At 41.5% G+C, this 25,375-nt stretch overlaps 1 protein-coding gene across 8 annotated transcripts in view; it reads right to left on the bottom strand.

The window, feature by feature from the left end:
* The window catches only part of adgrb1a (adhesion G protein-coupled receptor B1a), a 157,533-nt gene that overhangs the window by 14,570 nt on the left and 117,588 nt on the right, over positions 1-25,375 (bottom strand). For 7 of the 8 annotated variants that reach the window (XM_034610908.1, XM_034610914.1, XM_034610912.1 and 4 more), the window contains 7 exons: positions 23,211-23,337; positions 11,662-11,765; positions 10,348-10,450; positions 9,682-9,832; positions 9,522-9,591; positions 9,165-9,231; positions 6,872-6,957 (listed from right to left, as the gene is read on the bottom strand). In XM_034610908.1, coding sequence (XP_034466799.1) covers positions 6,872-6,957; positions 9,165-9,231; positions 9,522-9,591; positions 9,682-9,832; positions 10,348-10,450; positions 11,662-11,765; positions 23,211-23,337 — 708 coding nt within the window. Of the gene's footprint in view, positions 1-4,843; positions 4,904-6,871; positions 6,958-9,164; positions 9,232-9,521; positions 9,592-9,681; positions 9,833-10,347; positions 10,451-11,661; positions 11,766-23,210; positions 23,338-25,375 lie in introns of all 8 variants that reach the window. The other variant, XM_034610911.1, reaches the window with a different exon arrangement.

Raw genomic sequence — 25,375 nt, 5'->3', positions numbered from 1 at the left:
TTCCAACTGTGACAAAGTATTTGGAATTTTTTCCAGCTGTGATTTACAAGTGTGGCTGACATGTTCTCTTCCAAAGGGGAACCTGCAGTAGGGAGAAATGCTGCTGGAACTGGTTGTTCCCCAACATGATAACTATTCAATTCTAAGATCCTTCTGCTAACTCTCTTCATCTAGATCCATCTGCTATGTCGCTTGAATAACAGTCGGTATGTGGTCGGTATATGGGACTGACACCAAAAACTGATGTTTACTATTGATTTTCTAGAACACTGAAGCATATCAGTTTCAAAATTCCATTATAGCTGCAGTGCTCGCAATATCTCAGCATGACGCCCCCAAAGTCTGCCCCTGGTCTGTTATTCTCACAAATGACAATAAGCTGCAAAATGGACCTAATGATGACGACTGAAAGCTGTTGGCTAAATTAGGGTTTTAATGAGTTCTCTGTAGATTATGATAGTAACTTTCTTTATGCATTTTACAATAATTATACAAATGTAGAAAAATGTAGATAATACCATGTATGCCCCAACACCACTTCAGTTGTCCTTATGTCAATTATTTTCCTTTCCAACGCCCAATCATCCAAAAGTCCATCCTTCAACCCTCCCCACACCATCAGGGTTCCATTTATAGCTTTATGTACTTGTTTGTCTTTGTCATGTGTTGCTTGACTAAGACTGACTACGACGCTGGAGTTATTGACAAGTAATAAACTAATCTGTTACGGTATGGCCTCCTGCTGAACAGCAAATAAAGCTGAAGAGAAGAAGGAATCAATTTTTGTAGCCTCTGGACGCCTGGATTAAAAAAAAAAATCACATGATGGAAGAAATTCAATTTCAAGTAAAAGGGCAATACAACTGCTAAATGTACACCGTAGGCAGTGATATTAAAAAGCAATCAACGGTTCTGAAATACAACACCATTTCCTCGGACCTAAGTATCAGGAGGCAAAAGGTGGGTGGTTGGTGGGGAGGGGAGAGATGCATTACGCTTAATAAATAAAGATCTATAATGGACTAGCATCATATTGGTATAATCTAGTCCTTAAGTCAAACATCAACCTTCTGTTCATGTTACAAGATGTTCTGCAGCACATGGAATGCAAGGAACAACCCATCTCATCTAAAAGCTTAATGTCTGATTAACCTACTGCTGCAACCTGTAAATACACAGGCGTGATGATTGAAATAATTTAAAAGTTTATTAAGGAGGAAACAAACGCCAGCATGAATTGGAATTAGGTCTCTCTTGGCGGTTCTAATTTTCTTTGTGTATTAGCCTCTAAATGTGGGGGTAAAGGAGACTGCAACAAGGGGGAGACCCAGCAGTGAGCCCTGTCTCAGGGGTGAGAGCTGACCTGCCTGGTGCAGATGCTGCCGCATTCTAAATTAGGTGTTGCATAAATTAATTAGCTACATTAAACATGTTTTGCATTTGAAACACAGAGAAGTGAATGGGCGGATGGTGTTGGCTCATCTTCAAAAGGGAAACAAGTCATTCTTATTTATTTTCTGGTCAATCTCAGAGACAAAAACAGCTACATCACCACAGGGTCGGCACAAATCACATGAGACCTCATTTCAAACCAGTGATATCACGTTTAGATTACAAACTATCGACAAGCCAGAGCAGCCACAACATATTGCATCTGCAAGTTGGATTTGCATTCTTAACTTGACATGACCCCTAAAAAAGCTTGAGAGAGATTGCGACTGCATACTGTGAGCAGTAAGTGGAGGGAAAGACACGATCCAAGGTCATTTGGCCTCATTCACCAACCATTCTTAAGAAACTTACAAAGTTTACAATGTTTTCTTATCTGGGATTTGTTCTTATACATAAGAACAAAATCTACGCACACTGAAGAGCACTCTTCCGCAAACTTGACAACTGAAATGCTTGAGTAAAATCATCAGTTATTGTCCGTTCCTGATGGGTCGGTCAGGCTCAGGTCGAGTATCCACAGATGCTCATTTGAGGGTTCACCTGCACTGCTGTGTTTCCAATGCTGCGCTGCTCCAGATCTGATAACTTTGTGCACTTTCCTTTTATCTTCCCTTCCCCCTCTCTCTTCTGTGTTTCACAATATTTATTTTGAACCCGAATCTGAGATCTAACTTATTTATTACTAGGGTTAGGGTTCAATTATGCAAATTTCTACAGATACATGGACTGCAGCGACATTGTTGGTGAAAGCTGTATCGTTGTTTGTGGTATTTTATGTCAACTGCTGACACTACAAAATATGACAACTTTTTTTACAGTTTGAGTCCGATACGCTGCCATCTTTTTATTTTTCGTTGAATCACTCCCGGGTTCTTTGATGTTCCTCTCAGTTTCTGGGATTTCTGAGTTCACACAGCACTGCAGTCTCATGCCCTTTTATGAACATCGGCGGGGCACTTCCCTATGCTAATTTGGAAAAACAGACACGCGCTTTCAACTTACAAACACATGACATTCAGTGTTGTTGTTGTTAAAGACAAAAAGTTTGAAAATGTAGAAACAATTAATCTGACATTTAGATGCGTTAGTGGCTAATTTAGTCTCGAAAAGTCTTCTCTTTAATTCTAAACTCCCAGAGTGAGTTTCAGCGGTTCCGTTGCATTGTGGGTAATGAAGGTTTTGATCCTTCCATTTCTAAACTGTGCACCGTCATGGCAGTGCAATCTTATTTCCTCTGCAGGGGAAGCCCACATGGTGGTGGCCCCATGTTGTTTGTGGCTGATAATGACCAGACCCCATGGGCCCTGCCAGCAGGCGCTTATCTGGCATATCTGCGGCAGTTCTGGCCCTCATTTCCTCAAATGCTTTTTGCCTTGGGGGACCCAACCAGTACATATTTCCCCAAAAATGCCACTTGATGCAGCAGGCTCACCATCAGAGAAAAGTTGAGGAGCTCAGATACAGTATCTGAGAGGAAACTAGGGTAGAACAGCTACATGAGGTGGTTGAGCATCTAATCAAGATTCTCAGTGTGGACAAACAAGCCCAGCAGAAGAGACACAGGAGGGCAGAATACACTGAGTGGTCTACGTGGCCTGTGTGCCTTGGTATCCTCCTGGGACAGGATGTAGTTGATAAAAGTGGCAGAACATGGTTACATGAATATACACCTGGCAATGTATCACTTATTACACCTGATAAAAAGACCCATTGGAGTATTCTCTACTTCACTTATTTTGTACAATGGCCAGGATTGTTGTAGCCACTAGTCATTCTGTTTCAATGACGTACTGTAGCAGCCACATTCACAGCTGAAGAGGTGACAGCTGAAGTCCAGCTCTGAAACAGACAAGAGACGAGCAGATGATGGAGGGTTTGTGTCAATCTTAAATCAAAATGTGTGAGAAAAACATTCTCAACTCAAGGTCCACTTGGCTGTTTTCTCACTATTACACTGCCAGCGTTTACACCTCATGAACACAACAATTACTATCAGTAGCATCAGGCCCATTCAAACTGGCTCCTTCAGATTTTCTTGTATGCATTTATTATTATTAAATATTATTTAAACTGTAGCCCGGCTGCCTTTACTGAGAGATGTGCACCCATATTGCCCAGTATGGCAAGCTAATCATCATATTGCATTCAATATTTTATCACGAGTCAATGTCAATCCACTATACTGTAATATATAATAAGTTGGCTTTACTATTAAAAAAAAGTATGGAAAATCATTGCCTTAGATATTTTAAGTAAATTTAAGTTAAATGAAGTTGCTGAGTTGAAATAAGATTTTATTTAGGCCAACTTATTATATATTTTACAGTGTACTGTCCATCTTTCATTAGTTGTAACTAAAGACAAGATAATAATTGTCTTGTTATCACATGATGTGAGGTTATGATATCACGCCCTGACGTTGAGACCTAGACAGTCAAAGCGACGCAATTTCCATCAAGGTTAGTGAAAAGGTAGACTAGGGACAGATGCACCTCAACTTAACAGGACTGTTATTTTACGACATCAAGGAGAGAACGCAAGTTTACTTCTTATCCGCAATTAATTGACTTCATTCACTTCAGATGAAGGGAACCAGGACTCTTTTTCTCAGTAATTTGTGAAGGCCATGAAATCTATGTTGTATGCCTTAGAAAAGACGCGGGCCACACCGGCTTTTCAGAGTGAGCGTCTCTGTTGCCAGGTTCACAGTGTCTATCCTTTTACCTTCCAATGGTTAGAAATCTGTCATAGTGACTGGAAACATTATTCCATACGAATGGCTTCTCTGGCTGTCCACCATGAACCTTGTACTCAGATTACTTTGTCACACACACTGTTCTCGGGGTCAAGAACTGGTTTCTAGGCTCCAGTCCAAAATCAAGCTGTTTAAGTTGAAATGTAAGAAGGAATTATCTCTTTAACACCACCATCCCATTTCAAATTCACTTGAAAGAAAGGCAAATTAATCCACGCAACAACAATCTCACCAGTGCTTATTGTCAGACAATCTGACATAAGTATGAGTTACTGCATTAGTAGCAGAGTACACACAATATTGACTACCCACTAACCTCACACACACACACACACATTTCCACACCATTCAAAAGATCTGAAAATATTAATATTACTGCAACTAGCATTTGTTATTATTAAAAAACTCGCAGTTGTATTAAAAGCGTACCAGAAAGGGTCAGAATCTGAGGCACTAATGTGTTATGTCTATCCAGCTAACAGGAGGTATTGGTCAATAGTGAAACAGTGAGGTAAATAAGCAGGGGAAAAAAGTAAGCCAATCAGAGTTGCTTGCTAGAGGATTCAGCGGTTTTGGTGATGGGCAGGGCTGGTAGCCATACGTTAAGAAGAGGGTGGGATGGGCAGGTATTTTTACCCAATCACTGATGACATGGGAGGGGGCTTCTGAGACTGAAGTTTTCCTGATTGGAGAGCCCTGAGTGAGAGAGAGGGGATTCTGTGCAAACTCAAACATGACATTTCAGACAGCAAAAACAAATACAGTAGAACAGAGAAATCATTGGAGAAAGCAAACATTTTTTCAGAGAGAGAAAGAAAATAACATTTGAATGCACCAACAATGCCAATGGAGACAAAACAGCCTGCGGGGTAAAGGGAAGCAGGGTGCAGGTGTGCTCTGTGCTCTGTGCTCACTATTTCTGAAAGCTGATACTGACAAGCCAATGACATTTTTAGGCTCATGTCACCAGTAGCCAGTGGCATGCCAAAAATGTTCTTTGCCTAAAATCAAACTTCAATAAAGTGCAAAGGAAAGTTATCAAAGCATTAATTATTAACTGAGAACATTTACAGGTGCATTGAAATTGTTTGTCATCTTGTTTAAGCAAAGGTCAGATGAGCCCATTCAGTGTTTAGAAGAGCGTAAAGTGGCAGACAGCCAGTGAAAACAGCCTTACTCAAAGGCGTAGTGTTAGCAAGCAAGCTAGTCAAATGTGTTCCAGGGTTTTCTAATGTTAGAGGTAGAACAGGTTTAAAACCTGGTAAAACCACAGGTATGAGAGTATTTTTAAGCTGCTGTGTTGAGCCAGAGGTTGTTGGTCAAGAAATAACAACACAAACTGCTGCAAAGATATTTTACAACATTACATTATTTAACACACTAGCCCTCAAATTTTCAATGGGTGTGAGTAGCTCACATACACTGGCCCTGGCTTTCACGTGTTGCCTACTTGACAACGGACTACTTCACTAAAGCGATCCTTTTGGGTGTTAAACCTGCATGGTGGTTGCCCCACATTCTTGTTTTGGCCCCTCTGGACACATGGCTGCTGTTACAGCTTACCGACACCTCCCCTACCAGGTCTAGCAACACTTTTTTCCAATTTCAGTTCCTGTCAACAGTTTAGCCTGGGTTTGATTTGCCCTGGCCGATCCTATCAACAATGTTATCAACAAAACAACTGAACACACTCTCCAGCAATAATGTGCATTTTGTGGAGGTATAGGGGAAAGGTATTTAACACTAAATGCAATATAGTTGGACTACGTTTTGCAAGTTTTTGTGCATCACCTGCTCACAACTGAAGCTTAATGTGCACACTCTCCAATGTCTGACTTGCTTTGAAACAAAGGAGGCTTTGTCAGGATAACTCTGACTTTATCTCTTTAACTTCGCCGATCTCTGAATGAGTTATAAGACAGTAGATCAGCAACCAAAAAAGATTTTTAATGGAAAACTATGGTTTATTACATCTTGGGGTTCAGAACTATAGCTCTGGTCATTGGATCCATTATTTCTGATAACATTATCTTACAGCTTTATCACTGCAGTCTGCAATCTCAGCAGCAACTGTGTAGAGAACAGTGCTATCATAACCAACAGATAAATAGGATGGTTTTCCTTGTTCTTTCTTGAATCTTACCCTGCTTCCCTTTACTAGAAACAACCAAAGAAGAGAAAAAAGACATGGATGGATTTACAGAGCTTTACATCGATAGCAACACCTGCAAAGAGCAGCTGGAGGAAAATGCAACACGTTTGAAACTTAAAGGAAAGCAATGAGATGAGTCATTATCTTGCTCAGTCTGTGGAGGACCAATAACCAGACTCCCTCCCCCCCACATATTCTCTCTACCCTCAATTTATCTCTAACTCAGGAGCATCGATCATAGTCTTGGCTATATGAGAAAACACATTGTCTTTTGCTCTTTTATCTTATTTTTGATTAATTCAGTCACATTTCTCTTATCTTCTTTCTTTTCTCCTCATTCTGCTGGTGATACAAATTAAGTGTCATCTTCAGCCAATTTGGCAAAGTCTACAATAATGCCCTAGGATAGTTTCAGGTAAAAAGCCAATCGCTTTGCTTGTCCCTCCCACTAGCTGAGCCGTCAGACTGGTTATAGGTCACTGTGTATGATGGATGTGTGGTATAAGGCATACCCCGCCCTCTCCTTTAGTTTCATATCAGTAATGCCGTCTTTGGACACCAGTTTGTTAAAAACGAGAATCCCAATAACCATGTTAACCTGCCAAAGAGAAGAGGCACAGGATTAAAGCAGGGCAAAGACAGTTTCATCACTTCACAACATGCAGCAGTACTCTGAGGATGATGATGATGATGCTGATGATGATGACAACATACACACACACACACACACACACACACACTGTACTTACTGTAGGTTCTGCATTGTAAATACAAGGAATGTATCATCTTAAATGTTAGTCAAAAACTATCAGGCACGCGATGAAGCATGAGAAGTAAAGAATAGTTGACAAGATGAGATGCGAACATGTAAATTAATTTTTCAATATAGACAGCGTGCTGAAAAAAAGGGATCATACATTAAATATGAGCTGTGTGAAATCAAAGGCAGGGGGAGGGGGGAAACTCCTGACTGTAGTAATTCCGACAATTTTAGTTCTTTGAGCATCTATTTAAATCTCTTGTGCAAGACACTCTGATGCTTTTTAGAGTGAGCTGGGCCTCCAGTATGGCTGCCAATTGGAGCAGTAGCTTTTTATTAGAGGAGCAGCTTGTGTAAACACAACATCCAAACCAAGCTGTTCCGTTGTAGGTGGGAACACAGCGCTGGGAAGTGCATCACTGAAACTGTATCGAATGGATTTGATTAGAGGAACAAGGACATAGTGTCATTGCACAGTGTATTCTGCCAGCGTTCACACATGTGCTTTACCTCTGATGGAGGCTGTACATGAGGGAGCTGAGGTAAAGAATATACCGTTGAAGGCAAAGGTTCTGGAATATTATGTTATTTGATGATTTTTTTAACCAAAGGGAAGATATTAGAACTCCTGCTGCAAACAGGCATTAGTAATAAACTTTAAAAGTTAATACTCTGCTACATTTAATTCCAGGAACATAAAAAAATATTAAACAACGATTTTGCGGACAGTCAGTTTGCATACGACTGTATATGAATTTATCCCAAAACAATTGTTATGGTTAAGACTGTTCTTGTTCTAATTTAAATAGCCGCTGTGAAAAAGTTTGACCCTGGATGTGGAAAACATAAATTACATGTATATATTCTGCAAACTGCTGCAGAGTCCAGTGGGTGTTGTATTGCTACATCTTGGGAGTAAATTATCAAACGTGCCATACCATCTTCCGCTACCTTTTATTATAGCTTGAATAAGGGTTTGGAACAGTGATAAAAACCTGCTTTATTTATGTTGTATTTCCTTAATAGTTATGCTTTGGAAAGACGAATAGTGGTTGTGTGTTGTAAACAGGAAACGCCCAGTGCTTAAGTTACTTATTATTTCTATACTTTAACACCTAAGGCTGCAGCTAACTCGTGCTTTTAGCTGTTTTTAGCAGGTGGCCACAAGCAAACACAACCTGACATGCTAGAAATGCTAAATAATGAAGTATAAACAATAATTAGATGTGAGGCAGAGAGGATGGGAAGAAAAAAGGAGATTAAAAAAAGAAGCGGGAAGGGGAGGCAGGAAAGAAAATAAAGTTTACTGAATAGGAAGTAAATAGGAAAAAAAACAGGGAGTAAAATTTGAGATAAATAAGGAAAAGGAAGAATTAGGGATGGAAAAAGAAAAGGATATAATATGGACTCTTAAAAAGGCAGGCCAGAGGAAAAGGAAGTAAATAAGGAAAGGAGGGCGAGGCCGAATTGGGGAAGGAAAATTTAGATTAAAAAAATTGGAAAGGAATCAGTGAAGCAACAAAAGAGCAAATGAGGAAAGGAGACAGGAAAGAGGAGGGAGTATTGGTAAAGGAAAACAAGAGTTAAAAGAGCAGCAAAGGAAAGGAGCCAGTGAACAAGGAAAGGAGAGGTAAGGAAATGAAAAGAACAAAATAGAAAAGGGAAAACAACGACCATGTGGGCAATTAGTTTTGTAATGGACCTATTTTTTTCACATTGTGAAGGAACCTATGGAAGACAACATATTTTTAAGAATTGATTTAACAGTGCCTAATATCTGACGTGTCTTTATCTGATACTGTGATTTATTTAACAAGGTTTTTATTTATCATTGCTTATTTTTATTGAAGTTGTTACCAACATTATACTAACGTTGATAACATGATATTATAAGTTAAGAAAATCTCTGTATATTTAGAGTCTGGTATATGCAGACGAGATGTGCTGTAAAAGCTGTTACATGAGCTTGTGGCCTTATTGGATTCAGTGTGGAGGTGTTAAAAACAAACCATGACGAACGGACTAAAGACGAAAAAGGGAAATACCAAGACAACAGCTGCAGCAGGTCCAACAAATGCATAAAGAAGACCTCCTTCCAGAGACAGCCAGCAGCTACGAGAGAGGAGCAGGGAAATACAGGCGTATGAAGAAATTAAGATGATGGAGAGAAAAGGTAGAGGAGGGGGGGAGGACCGTGGAGGGATTTAAAGAGGGAGTATAGAATGAGGTGAAAGGTAGAGGACCATATGCATGACATAAATGGGGATGGTAAAAGATAGATGAGACAAAGAAAGAGAGAGGTTAATCATCCTGCAAAACCCCCGACCATACGTAATATCCCTGCATTAATACTTAAAGAGAAGGAGGAACAAAATGGTAGATTTATAGAAATGCGTGCTTACTAGCTTGGTGTTCCATATCCCTTTGCCTTTGTGAATCCAACTGAGATCGCCACTACTAGTGCAGGGAGACCTGGGGGGAGAATAAAAATGGACCTCAATGCAGGGCAAACGAGAGAGAGCATATCTGAGCCACACAGCCAACAGCACACAGAACGCTCACCCCAGCCGAGACACAGGAATCGCTTGCGTATGATGCGATTCCTGAGGCGACCCGTCACCGCCATGTACGACTGCCACGCCTCTGTCAGAACCCAGCAGAACGAGGACAGGAAGAAGAAATGAAGGAAGGCGGCTATCAGGGTGCATAACACCTGAAACAACAGAGGAAGAGAAGAGGGGAACGACTTTACTGATGATATAATCAGGAAACGTGCATCACTACGGTGAAACATCCAAGATTATAGCTGCTCTTAGACATGCACTGAGCTACGGAGATCCTCCGAACATTGTCCATGTGTGAATGCAAATATCTGAATGAGAGCCTCCAGACTTTCTGCTGACTTTCTACGGCCAGTGTCCTGCAAAAAGTCAACAGACAGTCTGGAGGAGCTGATGCGAGCAGCAAGGGATCCTCCGCAGGATTCACCACAAGTGAGTGGGTTTGTTGATGATGGTTCTAACACGCAGCGGACGCAAAAATGAAGAAGACAAAAAGTAAACAAATATCTAAGGGTGAAAAAGTTGGGCCCTACACGTAGAAGACACCAACTAAGATGTCTAGAGAGCTTTCAGTGATAAGAGCTGACGCCGGTGTCGATGTTCTGACCCAATTCTCCGGACATCCTCCAGAGGTCATGCCTGAAAACAGCTTCGGACTGGTTCTTACCTTATTCCGTGTCTGCGTCTGTCCAATGAGAATAAGGGCATTGGAGGATATGATGGAGAGGCAGAAGTTGATGAGTATGACTGAGCGCTCAGACCGGATGTACCTGCAGGAAAACCAAACACAAGAGAGAACGCTTACTATGACTGAATTTAGCAGAACATTAAGCTTTCACTTAAAATCTTTTTTTCTGTGCGAGATCAATGCTTTGATGATAGAAAACGATGTGTTTTACATTTTAACATGTATTTAGACTTAACATGACTTAACTTTATATTTACATGTTGCAGGCTAGATTAGAGGCAGCTATCATTCAACTGGGACACAAACACTGGTCTGATAATCACGCTGAACCGTTTCGCTACACTTCCTACATCCAGCCTGTCTGTGTGTCCCTGTTAGCCAAGTTTTAGCTGCATGTTTCCAGCTGTAATGATGCTCGAAATTTTCATCACTGAGAGCCTGTCCTCACATTATTCACACTGGCCTGTCTTTTAACATTAAAAAATATCTTTTGTCAATTGGAAAGAGCAACACTCTGCCTCTCTTTTCTTGAGAGCCACACATATGTTTGTCAGCGAAGACGTACATGTGTGTTTTCTTCACCCTGACAGACATACAGCCACACCACCCTGAAGGACATCCACCATTTTTATCGCTAAAAAATGTAATTGCTGTCATGACTTTTTTATTTTATTTTTATGGATCGTGTACAGCCTGGAGGGGGAAGGCGTTGCAGGTTTTTTATTGTTTGCTCAACTGTTTTGCACATGTAGACCTAAATGTATATACAGTACTTGTATGTGTAGATGTGTTGTTTTGCACTTTCCAAGGAAAAATAAAATCCTCAGTTCACAGTTTTATAACCAGGAAATGTGGTGAAAAATGCCGCCTATAATGTGCACTTTACTCACTTGTCTAACTTAAAAAAATATGTTGCTTTACACAACATTGTTTTATAACTGTATCACAATAAAGTAGAACTAAAACAACTAATTTCAGAATCAAACTTGTTCACACAAAGAGTCCACACGAATGAGTAGCCTTCACAATTTTTTCATTGTTCAGAATTGCAGCTGAAATGCAGAGGAAAACAAAATCACTCATTGTTGCAAAGAGGATTTGTTTGATTTAAGTGTGTTATCGACAGTTAAACTACTTCAGCAGCGGCGCAATTGTTTTGTATTGAAGCTTCTTGCTTTCCTGGAGCACAATAATGTTCTCTTGTCCATTTTCACTTTCAGTCTGTCAATTCATGCTGATGTAGAGCTTTGTCTTGCTTTCCCCACAGTGTGATGCAGGCTGCTATTGTCTCACCTCCACACAGACACATAGATGATGATGAGCAGCAGCAACGTGAGCGAAGACACTCCACAGCCCACAATCAGCGTCACGGACGGGAGGTGTGTCTTATCCATGTTCTGAAAAACACAGAGCGAGAACACAAAGGATAAACACGTTTTCAGAGGTTAAACGTCATGGCACAATCAGGATTGTTCTGGCTGATCCCATTTGATCAACTAACTGCACACAGAGAGCAAAAGGTCCATGTCTACATTTTCATGGAAATACACCCTGTGAGGAAAAAATGTGAAAATGATCACAACAAAACAAAGTCAGAGATGAACAATGGAGTCTCACAGATCCGTGACATGAGCTGTCAACAGAAGAATGCAATTCCAGTAGAAGTCCCTGGTGTTTGCTGAGGGCTCACCTCCTTACTGGGTCATTGGTGCAGTGGACTATTTGTTCCCATTACACCTCTTCAGTCTCTAAGGCCATTTGAGTTGGGTCCGGACTTTCTGCAGAGGTTACCTTTCACACATGAATGAGGCGGCAGGAGATTCTCCGCTCAGATGCATTCACAACAACACAAACCTCCAGAGCGTTCAGGTATGTGTATGGCACAACTTTTTCATCCAGAGATTTTAGTTTTTTTCATATCTGTGCCTTCTGCATGTTAGAAACATTATCAACACCCCCACTTGCTCACTGCGAATCCTGCGGAGGATCTCCTGCTATTTCTTCCAGACTTTCTGCAGACTTAATACTAGGGTTTGGCCCGGACACTCTACAGAAACTGTTGAGGCTTTCACTCTGACACTCACTCACACATACAGCCCCTCCGGAGAATTTCCAGAGGATCCGCAGATCTCCCCTCACTCGAGGTGAATCCAGCAGGGGATCAACTTCTCCTGGATTTCTACCGACTTTATACAGGGAGGCCAGGCAGAGAAAGTCCATTGAAACTGTGGAGCGTCTCACTCTCACATTTGCGTTCACACATGCATCTCCTCCGGAGAGAAAACGTAGGAACTGCAGAGTCCAGGGATCGTCTGAAAGCAGCTTAAGTTACTTCATGTCCATCAGATACTTCCATGCCGTCTGTGTCTAAATATCTTAACTGGATCAATAAATACTGTAGTGTAGGTGCCTTGCATTAAAAGTGCACGTCAAACCAAATTTTCTGAATTTCAAATTTGTTGGTACATTTCCTCCAAAACTCCACGTATAAGCCGTTTCTGATGTGATGCCACTATATCGTCAGCACAAGTTTGCCTTGTCCAGAACAGTTTGTGCATGGCTACGCCTAAGGCTTTGTTAGGGTTAGGCAAAACAAAGACTCGGCTAGGGGGAGAGAAAGATGGTGGATTGAGACAAAGCAAATGCCAGTTGTACAGTTGTGGTTTAAAGAAAAAAATTGTGATGCTGCCATTTTTCTATGGAGAACGGTTTTAACAGTTGTAGTTTCTAAGTCAAATGTCAAAGTTTGTGTGTGGGTGTATAACACGAGTAGATTGGGATGGTTACCGCACCAGGCTGTTGTGGAGAGTGTGATGCATGTAGTATTTTTCATAAAAGTATAGTTTTTAAACTGTGGATATAACAGCATGAACTACTCACATATAATATAAGAAGTTGAGAATATTTCATTTCTAAGAAGAGCCCATTGAACAGCAGAGTCTGTGTGCTGAATCTTTGCGGACACACAATACATACACAATATGCCAACTCACTTATACTACCATTATTGGAAATAACTCCTCCATTACAAATGCCATTACTGCTCCCTTCATCTCTGTGAGACTTTATCTTTGTATGAATACTTTACACATTGATACATCTCTCCATGTATTGTTAGACTCTGTATTTTCTCATAAATGTTGTAAATAGTGTTATTTTGTTGACATGCCCTATTACAAGCAACATCTATAGCACTTCTATCCGTCCTTGTGACCAGTTAAAAGGTTTCTAAGCGGTCATTTCTTCTCACTCTTGTTGAGGGTCAAGGGCAGAGGATGTCGCACCTTGTTAGGACCTATTCTGTAAATTGTGATAGGCTATACAAATACAATTTGATTGATTTGATTTAGTGTTATTTCTTCTTACTGACACCCAGGCACAATGAGGGCAGCAATGGTGTTTATAACCAGATGTAAGGCCATGTGATATTAATCTATTGTATATGTATCCAGCCACAGATCCTTAGTTGATACCAGGTGGAGAAAAGTCATAGAAGTCATGTGTCTGCCGGAGTAACTTAACACCACCATGAAAACACTGTGATTCACTGGCCTGTCTGCTCTGCTTCCAATGTGCCGCACATCCGACCACAGCCATCACTGATAAGTGTGGGTGGGGATAGTCAGAGGTGTGATCAGTTGCACCTGAAACCAGACTCAGCAGTGATGTCATGGTGAACTGATTCCTGACTCCTTCCAGTTCACGTCTGTGTCCCTGCAGCAAAGTGAGCAGTAACCCAAGAGCAATTAAGGCGTAAAAAAAAATGTCCACAACACATGATTAACAGTGTGAGGAAAGCTCTCTGCAGACAAAGAGCCGTTCAGCAAGCATAATACAGACTTGTTGCTCATAATGTCTCGTCCATGTCAGCGTTCATTTCATCATGGACATGAGCTTTTCACAATTCAACTTGATTCAACTGATGGTCTGACAAGAAACTCACAGATAGATGATTGGAGACATGGGTCGCCCCAGCTGTCTCGACTACAAGCGTCTAGAAGAGTGTTTGTTGTCAGTGTGTGTGTTAGAAAGAGCAAGTGTAAAGGTCAGCAGGTCAGCAGGACGACTCCATACACACACCAGAGGAGGCACAGCACAAGCTGGGAAGAAATTCACTGGGGTAGCTTTCAGTAGAGAAAGATGCTAAGAATAAAAATTATGTGAAGAATACACACACACACACACACACACACACACACACACACACACACACACACACACGTATCTGGAATGGAATGTCGACATTGACAGGCCGGCTGTTGGACTCCGTTGTAAAGCAAGGTGACTTCAAGGTGATTCATGAATAAACCACAATACCTCAAATCGGTGTCAACACACACACACATATACACAAACACACACATGCTGACTTGTGCCGAGTCAATTTCCTGACATGAACATGCACATGATATAAGACGGACTTGCTTTCCCATCCTGACAAGTGACAGCCAAACACCATCCCCATCCATGCAGCAGCAGACATTGTCTTGGTTGTCATGGCAACACTGTATTATGGCATCAGCAGCTGCAGCAGGGAGCACGGTTGTGATATTTCAGTGTGCCAGTACTGGTCTTTAAATACAGGGGGAAAACAAATTTCATAAAATTTCATATCAGCCTTTATCCTTTCTGCAGATCTTATCAAGATACACTCGCTGGCAGTTTAAGTAACGCAGTAGTCAACAATATAAAAGGAGGGCGACACAATGATGAAACCATTCAAAGAGCCTACTGGAGAATTTTGACAAAGTGCATGACCTTGCCATGATTGTCTGACATTACTTACTCATAGAGGCCTTTGATACAAACAACAGCATCGCATGAGCAGATACAGGCTCCTCATTCTGCACAGCACAACAGAGCCGCTGCAACAGAAGCCTCCAGTAATGTTGTCACAAAACTCCATCCTAGCTCTGCATTATCTATTAATCACGGGCCAGTCTAATACATTCATCTGTACATGCAGCGCATATGTTTACATTCTTAACCATCACACAAGACCATGAAGGGGAAGGATTTGTTCCAAATTGATTTTGGAGCTTGACAATGACCTCGAAAACCAGCCAGATTCATACAGAACTACCATATCCTCAGTAACAAGAAGAACAGGGAGCCCTGCAACAGATGATGTGGCCCTCACAAAGCTCAGATCTCAACATGACCCAGTCAGTGTGGGATCACATGAAGAGACACTGGGACACACTGGATCTGCAGAAGAACAGTGGCAAGTTCTACAAGATGCTTGGAAAAACCTCTGTACCTGACAGGTACTATGAAAACTGTGTTCAGGTGCAACCAGAAGGATTTTAGCTTTTTAAGAACAAAAGGGTGGGTACACCAAATATAGATATGATTCAGGTTTTCTTTGTTACACGTAACCCCTTAAGGATCACTATGTGCACGATGTGAATTTTAAAACCGTTCAGAGCTCATACAAAGCTGTGTGTGAAAATGCATTGTTTGATTTCTTATTCTTTTCTTACTCCTAGTGTTCTCAAAGTTAAGTCGGTGAGATTTTCAACACACAAAAAGATATTTTCAAGATTTCTTGTTCTACTTGACTGCCACTCACATTCTGTCCATTAACACGTCTATAATGTGTTTTCAAAAATTTAAAAGGGACGGACAGGACATTAGAGTACATATGCACATATTAGTTTCATCATATATCCTTAAATCACGTCTGTATTCGCAGCCAAAATGACCATTGTTTCCATATGGACTCTGATTATTATACCTGTCCACAACACTGGCTTATGTACTGTACGTACATGGTTATAAAGACAGTTTTATTGGTTCCTATAAAAGGTTTCACCCACAGACACACTACTGGATGAATGTAGCTATCAATAAAACCCATCCGTGTGTGATGGTGTATTTTTAAAGTAGGCTGATTTCTATAAATAGTACCAAAGGTCTGCCGTTTTTGGTCAAAGGTAGATTCTCATTGGTTTCTTGTGCTCCTGGTAGTAAACATTATTGGTTTCATCATTTGTCTATCCCTCGACTTTGTCTGCACTGTATGTAAGATGCTAGCTGCTTTCTCCTGCAATATAAAGACTTGTATATGTCGTAAATCATATCAAAAATGCTTAGTGCAGATTCCATGATTTCAAATTAGGTATTACATGAATATATATTTAAAGTAGCTTGTTTTATCCTGTTCAGCAGATAAGAAAAGCCACTAACTACGGAAGCAAAGCAGGTGACTAAAAACAAACTGTATTTTATGTCATCACACGTAAACTAGCTAATATATCATACTATATACTCTATCAAAACTCGAAGACTAATCATAAACCATAATAACGCATCAAAAAAAATTCTTGGAAGCGACTCACCTGCACGGTTACATTTCTACGTTTCTGTAACAAAGTCAACCAGACAGTTCTCACCTCAGGCGAATGCAGCATAGACCCACTCCTCATGTCTCCAGCAAATAACAGAAATACCAATAATAGAGCTGTGAGAAAACTTTCTTTGACATTTAGACATGCTTCGTATTGAGCTGCACTAACTTCCCTGCCATGACAACAGTAAATAAGGAACTTCCACTCGCTTTAAAAAAAAAAAAAGTTAGCCTCTATTTTACCTTCTACTAACGAGTGTGATGCAACACTCCAAAATGGACAAAATCCTCACCTCATGCTAGCATGTTCACAGTAAGCTATAATGTTGATGTTTTAACATGCAAACTGTGTATAAATAGCAGGTTCACCACTTGTCAGTAATGCCACTAAAAAGTATCCTCTGGGGACCATTAATATGTGCCACACGTTTCATGACAGTCCAGAAACGCCATTCCTAATCTCAAATGTCAATGTCATGATAGCACAAGAGGAGGAGTCACTTGGTCACCAAAGTCAGGCGTGTTTATCATCTGGGGACCAGGAAACACTGTGCCAAACTTCATGGCTGAAGATGAGAAGTTTCAGTCTGGACCCTACACAACCGTTCACCCTTGATGCTGGTGTGTGGTGTCACGGACATATGAAGACAGTTTAGGTGTGGAGAAGGGACGGGAAGAAATCAGCTCTGCAGTTGGTTTAGGTGAAAGGTTGGTGGACACGAGGGTCCCCTCCCTCCCTCCCTCTCCGCAGGAGATAATTGGCTGAGTTTATAGCCTGTCTTGTCTCCAGGTTTGATGTGTGCCGGGGCCAAGTTAATTAAATCCCTCTGATTAATCTGCACTGCAGCAAGTTCCTTCTCTTAAAGCGAAGGGGGAGGAAAAAAAGAAAAGATTAGGAGGGCAGTGGAATGGAAAGGCGTCTGCTGAGACAGACACATTTTTACTTCCTCCTCATCCAATGACAAAGCTCCACTGTTAGTCTCACGCAGTGTCCAATCCAAAACACTACCATCCAAAATAAAGTGACCAGGCTGCATTATTCCACATGAGTAGAGGCAGCAGCAATGCTTCAGGTACCACCACAGTGGAGCAGCATGGGAGGTAACCTCCTCCAGCTATCACAAGAAGCTTCTGCCAGTATTACCAGCAAACAAACAGGACTGCAAGCTGCACTGGTATCAGCTATACAGCAAAATAAGTATGAATATAAAGGTTGAATTGGACGATAAAACTACCACTGTAAACACTAATCAGTGGAATATCATTTGTGTTTCCACAGTCAAATTATGTAGGAATGATAAATGGGAATAAAAAGAGGAAATACGTGAATCTCTTTTGATATCTGGGACTAACTGGTTATTGATAATTTATATACAGAAAGTTAACTGATGATCGAGATGAAATCATTAATCAACAAATTGGTTGCTTATGAATCTACAGTATGTAATTGTTTGACATGTGTCAAACAAAACTGCCAAACATTCACTGACAGATGTAAACTTAAACATCCCATTGGGCTCTGTACAATTGTGATTGTGATTTTTTTTGTTGTTGTGATTTGTGTTCACACATACAGCTCATCTGGAGAATGACTGCAGACACTCCAGAGTTCAGTGCATGTCTGAAAGTAGCTTTAGTTACATGCAGGACGTGTTTCCTCACCAGGGGAAGAGTGACAGTGCACAAATTCCTGGAACTCTGAGAAATCACTGCCCCTGGGACAGAAGCAGACCTGCACCTGACCCCCATAAATAACACAACTTGATGTTTTTTACACTTGATGCAGATTGAATCAAGGAAATAGAACATGCTAACTAGTGAGCCTTAGAGCTTAGTGCTGGCCAGTGATTTTCTTTGGAGCCAGGCCTCACGTTTTCCCCTGTTTCCACTCTTGGTGCTAAGCTAAGCTCTACAGCTCACACAGACAAGACAGAGACTGTTCCTTGAAGTTGGCCGTATTAAATTTCCAATATGGCCCAGTGTTGCTTTCTGATAAGACTTTTTCAGAAAAGGTAGATGAAGTTTATGTGAATAGCTTTCAGGTTACATAAGCTTCTCTTCTACAGAGCATAAGGCTTTGCAGTTGAAAATTACAAAAAAACTCAAATATTATAACACATACATTTTTGAATTCCATTGTATCATATATCCGTGTTTGGTTCCCCTTCAAGGGTGGAGCACAGATGACTTATACATTGGGGGATCTTAGTGTGCTGACACCCAAGCCACCTGAAACCCTGCAGACTGCAGTGTTTATGTATTTGTGTCTGTCACAATGTGGACTAATTGACCGAAAAAGCCTCGTCACTGCATCTACAGGCTCCTGACGCCACATTCAAACTGAGGTGAAGCCTTACGCAGTCTTACACCAGCAAAATGATCCAAACACAGGCATTTTCTTTCATCCACCTTCCCTCCAACACACAGGTCGAGCAGTGGCAGTCTACCGGGCTCAGGCTTTGGTGTGTGTGTGGTGCCTTTGGCTGCCGTGCAATTTTTCTCTGTTTTTCCTTCTAAAAGCCTGCAGCAGAGTTGGACTGAGCAAAATGGACACGAGAGGTGGCAGTGAGGGAGTAAATGATGTAGTAAGCACAGGGAGAGAGGGAGAGCTAAAATATAATGCGGTCTCCGAGCATGAAAAAATGGTGTGATGAAATGACTGAAATAGAGAACAGAGAGAGAGAAGGAGGAGAGGAGTGATGGGGGAAGATGGAGAGGAAAAGAGAGGTTGGGGTGTTTGTCATGCTGGGGCTGTAGGAGGCTAGCTGCAGACAGAGCGGCTGGGCCATTTAGAAGCTACTGTTTGTTGCAGTAGGCGTAATTAGCATGGTAGCCATGGCTGTCTCACAAAATAATAGAATGTGGGGGAAGGGATGGCAGCGTGAGGAGGGGAGAATAGCCTTTTCCTCCATTTCTGGCAAAAGAAGCCGTCACAATTTAGCTTCCCTCAGGGTGCACGGAGACCCCAGGCTGCAGCAGAGCTGTGAACAGGCTGTCGTCTGCACAGGTGGAGGCTTGGCGACAAGGAGGACAGCAAACCGAGGCAGCCGCATTATTGGTTCAGCAGCCATGCTCCAGGCTCTGTGACACTTTACTACAGTTGGCAAAGCATTGCTTTAAGCTAAATGCTAATGCAAGCATGGCAACATGCTCACAATGACAATTTCATCTCCTATTTACCATCAGTGTTTCTACATAGATTTGTGCTGATCTAAGGAGCCCCTCTGGTGATATTTGGGGGGGGGGGAGTATTGCCTGGCCAATAATAATGCTTGGGAACAAGATAGTAAGTCGTGGCCGTGCATGGGAAGGAGATAAAAAGCTGTGGCCACAAGATAAATAAGTCATTAACAGTAACAACTTTGACCTGTTAGTGGCCCTAGATGAAAACTTGGGGGACAAACAAAGTCATTAACAGTCAACCTCACTATGGATATAAATGTGTTTCATATTTCATGACAATCCATCCAATAGCTGTCCAGACATGTCAGTAATTACACAGTCTACGTGCTGCACACAGTCTACGTGCTGCACACAGTCTACGTGCTGCACACAGTCTACGTGCTGCACACAGTCTATGTGCTGGTGTCCAGTGGCTGGTTTATGAAAAGGAATCTGAAGATGAACATGTTTCACCAAATAATTAAGCATTAAAATAATATGAAGCTTAAAAGATGACAAAAATAATCATTACAGACAAAAATTATCTTTAGTCTCAACCTCATGCACAACATCCAATGGAAGGACCAGAGCATTAAAGCTGGGCCTGTACATCCTGTATATCTGTTGTCTACCTGTGGCATCATACATTCATTTAACTTAACAGATCATCCATTATCCTTCATTACTTAATCTACCCAATGATAATAAGTTATATGAAATGTCAGAGAAAAGAAGTCAAGGAGGCTTATGTTCAAAATAGTTTCCTAGATTCCAAGGTGATGTCATCACATCCCTTGGATTGTCTGACCAACAGTATATTAAAACTGCTGTGTCTTGTTTTGTTGTTGATCAACTAATCAATGAATCAGCTAATATCAATAATGTAACCTAATTCTGTAAATGTGAACCAATGCATTTTTAAATAGAAAACAACTGTATTTTGTGATACATATTTCAGCAAATATATATCAGAAAATGACAATGAAACACTTTTCATCGTGGATTATCAGTGTGATGTTCTGCTGCCTGTGCACCAGGCACATATGCTTTGCTCCATAGTCGCCGTATTTGTTGTTTCTGCTGCTGTGACTGATGCTGGTGAAGCTGCTCAGTGTGTCAGCTTTCAGCTTGTCAAGGTGTGACCCCTCTGCCACCCTCTGCCAAGGCCCTGCCCAGATAAGTGACCTGAACAGGTCAGCCACCAAGGACTGTTTTCATTTTTGATTGATGTACGAATGAATTTTACAATAATACGATAAATCATGAAGCCAACAAAATATAAAAAAAACAATGGCAAACCGCCACCACACATTGGAACTACAGCAGTGTCCTTAAAGTCCTGTGGTAGATTTGGCCATCCAGCATTAAACACATCAGAAGTAATAATTCATTGACCCCTTTCTAAAAAACTGAAGGGAGGAGGAAGCAGCTAACGCACCAGCCAACACGTCTACAGCTCAGACAGAACCAGACGGAAGCTAAAGACCTGAATGTCAAACAGAAATGTTTCAACAGTTATCTGTGGTTTCAGGAGCTGTTGCATTATGGAACCACAGCCAGACACAGTGAAAGTGTGCAACTTCACATGCGACAACATGACAGCCAACAAAAAACACAGCCAAAACATCTGGATGCCCCTGGTGGTTGGCTGCAGTACAGGTCATAAACCCTGCCTTCTCCTTGTTAGCAGATGGGACATGGATCAAACAAAAAATATCAAAGTTGATGCAATATAAATCATGATTTATGTCATTTTAGTTATGATCCCACTGGTGTATGATCAAGTATTTGGTTTTAGTTAGTTATTCGATGCTATACAAATGTGATGAATAATCATGATTGACAGCTGAGACTGACCCGGTTAGTCAAGTGCATGTATCAGTGGGACTTTGATACTGCGGCGCAACCCCTCCATCACTACTGCACAAAATGACGTCACCAGCACAAGATGGCAGCGCCCATATCAAAGCAATTCTAGCTTCATTCTTGCACAATAGAAGGAAGTGGTCTATGATTGCCAGCAAATACAGTAACTCCAAATTGACATGATTAGCTACGTGTTAATCAATGAACTGTAGATGTCTGTCTCCACAAAAGGCTTGTGCTTAAGACATAATTCACAAAAAGGCTGAGCTATACCTTTAAATTGCAATTGACTAATTCGCTGTCGGTCATCTAATTAACCAATGAACAATTGGACGACAAAGCACAAATGGAACACACCACTGCAGCATCTCAACATGAGGACTGCCTTGGCCAAAGCCAACACACTGTACAGTACCTTGACTTAAATAAACACACATCCTGAGCATGAAGAATCAAATGTGGCAGACTCACGGTGGCGAAGCCGAAACCTTTTTCTCGGTGCAATCCACAGCTTCCCCTGGCATAGCCTTCCTTCTAGGCCGCGCAGGATGAACAGCACGCTGCCTCCTATGTCTTTAAGAGAGCCTCGGTGCCCATGCTGTTACCAGGGCAACTAGTGAACAAATTGCTTCCGAGGCAATTTCCAGTCTAATAATAACTAATCGCACAGAATGAAAATTTCCCGCAAAGACACTGCCCTTTCCCCAAAGAAACTGGGACATGTTTGAGTCACTGGGGTTCTGCTGCGATTTAAAAAAAAAAAAATTCCATTATCTCTCACACACACACGTTGCTGGCTCGCTGTGTCCAGCTGCAGCAGCCACCATGTAAGGGAAGTGTGTGTTAAGCCTCATTAAAACATGTCTCCTTTTTTTTTTTTGTTGTGCCCATTGTTGAATCTTCATTCGGCATGTTCTCTGTGGGGCCTGGTAACCATGGAGACACCGGTGACAGTCTAATATGATAAAATATGCTAATATGGACATGGATTGTTGGTGTTTCGTGTGAAATATGAAACGTGGTGGTGGGGAGGGGAGGGGGGGGGGGTGCATGCAGGTGATCATCAGCTTGAAGGTAACATTAAATCCCACTCACCATGTATGAACATTAGCAGCTTACATCTGACAGCTTAATGCACAGGTTAGCACCGTCTCCCTCTAGGTGCAAACTGGACATGTGTATATATAGGCTATATATAATCTATAGCGCCTGTAATAAATCTATAAAGCCTATAATAACCTCTTTCAGGACGGTTTTGGCATGTGGAGACAGGGAGGAGGAGGAGGGAGAGGAAGAGAGGAGAGGGAGGATCTGTTGATATGTAATGACAATGACGCCCTATGGAAAAAAAAAAAAAAACAGCTGATGCATTCACACACAAAAAAAAAGCCTCACGGAGAAAAAAAAAAACACGGTATTCGACACCTTTAACACCAAGGAAGTGAAGGGAGGTAGTGGGACTTACCATGTCGGGATTGAGCCGTGCTAAAATGGCGAAGGTGGACTGTCTGTCACACACGCATTTGGTTCTGAATGAGTCGAGTAGCACGGTTTTGCAGCCCCTGGCAGACCAGGATCCCAGCAGAGAGGAGCTGCACGGGAGAAACACACACACACACACACACACACACACACACACACACACACGCGCGCGCATACACACACACACACACACAGGCGACCACAGACACACAGAGAAGCGTTGCGGTGAATACAGAGACAGTCCCCCGCAAAAAAAAAAAATACAAATAAGAACAGCGGTTGAAATCCCAGCGCGTCCCACCGTCTGGTTCACCCACTGTCCACCTCCGCCGGGCGCAGGCGAAGGCGCACGGAGCGACGTGAAGGCGGTGATGAGGAGGCTGTGAGGCGGCGTGCTGCAGCTCTCTGCCTGGATACGTTACACCGGGCAGCCCCCTGCTATCACCAACATCATCCCCATCCAGCCGTACATTATTATACATTTTATTTGTATTATAATACTAATCATTTCTTAATATTATTGGCATTTTAACTATTATTGTTAAATTAATTTTTCGTATTATTGTAAAATATTAGTAAACAATCAATATGCTACCAAATATAATCCCTACACCAAATTTCTTAATTATGAATTGATTATTATCAGTTTTGTTTTATACATCCATTTTTATATATATATATATAGTTTGCAATTTTTGTCTTTTTATTAGAAGGCTACACTCCAGTTTATGGCGTAGCACAGCTGAATTCTGGGAAGTCGTCCTACATTGACAAACATTTTTTTTTTTCTTTTTTCCTGCAAGGACGAGTCAAAACCCGTGTGCGGGGCAAAGAGAGGCCAGTCAGGGAGAGATCTTCATTTGAAGAAATAGATAATCAGCTGTTAAAAATAGTTTGTCCATGACCTCTGCTCCGATGTGACATGGGTGCTGATGAGGTTATGTGGAGGCTCATTACTGACACAAACTCAGGATGAAAAGTTGAGAATAATAAAATGTTTACTTTTAGTTATGGCTAATTTTCCTTTACTGTTTCAGTGACGATCAGATATGACTTTGTAACTTTGCACTAAGAAGCAAAGTAAAATTATATGACCTTCCCACTGTCCGTATTTAGTTATATATTTCCCCTTTCCACATGTGTGTGTGTGTGTTGTTGGGCGTGGCTCCGTTCTCCTGTTCCTAACACTATTATGGCTTTAATCCAGTTTCTGAGACTACTGCCAGTAACTGCTTCCTGTTTGTCTGCACCTCAGGTTCAACATCCAGCTCCTGTCAGTTACCTGCCTCATCCAGCTCCGTCCTCGTCCCCTGGTTGGGTTGCACCTGCCTGACCTGCTCTTCAGCTTACCTGTTACCAGAACCTCAGTCTGTGCACCACCGGTCTTCTCTGCTCTTTGGAATCCTGTCTTCGTCTCAAAACCTATACACTCTTTACCTTGTTTAACAATAAAACTCCTAAACCTGTCTCTGATTCTGTTACTCCAGTCCAAACAATGCCCAGCGCCTTACTTTCAAATTTAGACTTTAGGTAGAACTGGGGATAGATGATGCTAGTACTGTATGTAACATATCAACTTGTAATTGACATTGACTTAATCACGATAATATGCAGTTCATCATGATTTATGCTCACTTGTACACTGAACACCAGCCTTCCAGAGGTGTTTTTTTTATGTTTCATTGGTGACTCAAAGCAGTGGCCTATAACACATTGTTCCTGTAGGATTTGCTAATTTGACACCGCTGGCAATTAGACAGCAAAACTCCATTTGACTACGCTGCTGACACGGGCTGGCCATGCATTAATCTGCTTCAGCGCACAGAGAAATTAAGCAAATAAGTCAAATTGATGAAAAAGCAGCCGGCTGTTATGAATTAACAACAGGCAGCACCAGGCGACAGACTCTAATTCTCCTCGCACACATTTACATCAACTTGATTGACCTGAATTTACATCGACTTGATTGAGCAGCGTGCACGTTTTGACTCAAACTTGTACTCTGGCCATGGAATCCAAATGAATTTGTCAGGCACTGACAATAGCAGCCACTTGAAATGTCAATCACGCTGCTCTTTGAAAGTGGCTCAGATAAATATATAGACCCAAATAAAGGATAAGCCATCAGGAAATGATTTATGTATGTGT

Source organism: Hippoglossus hippoglossus, chromosome 16 (genome assembly GCF_009819705.1).
Source record: "Hippoglossus hippoglossus isolate fHipHip1 chromosome 16, fHipHip1.pri, whole genome shotgun sequence".
Classification (NCBI taxonomy): domain Eukaryota; kingdom Metazoa; phylum Chordata; class Actinopteri; order Pleuronectiformes; family Pleuronectidae; genus Hippoglossus; species Hippoglossus hippoglossus.
Note: the sequence above shows the minus strand (reverse complement) of the source record. Positions and strands in the feature narration are given on the sequence as shown.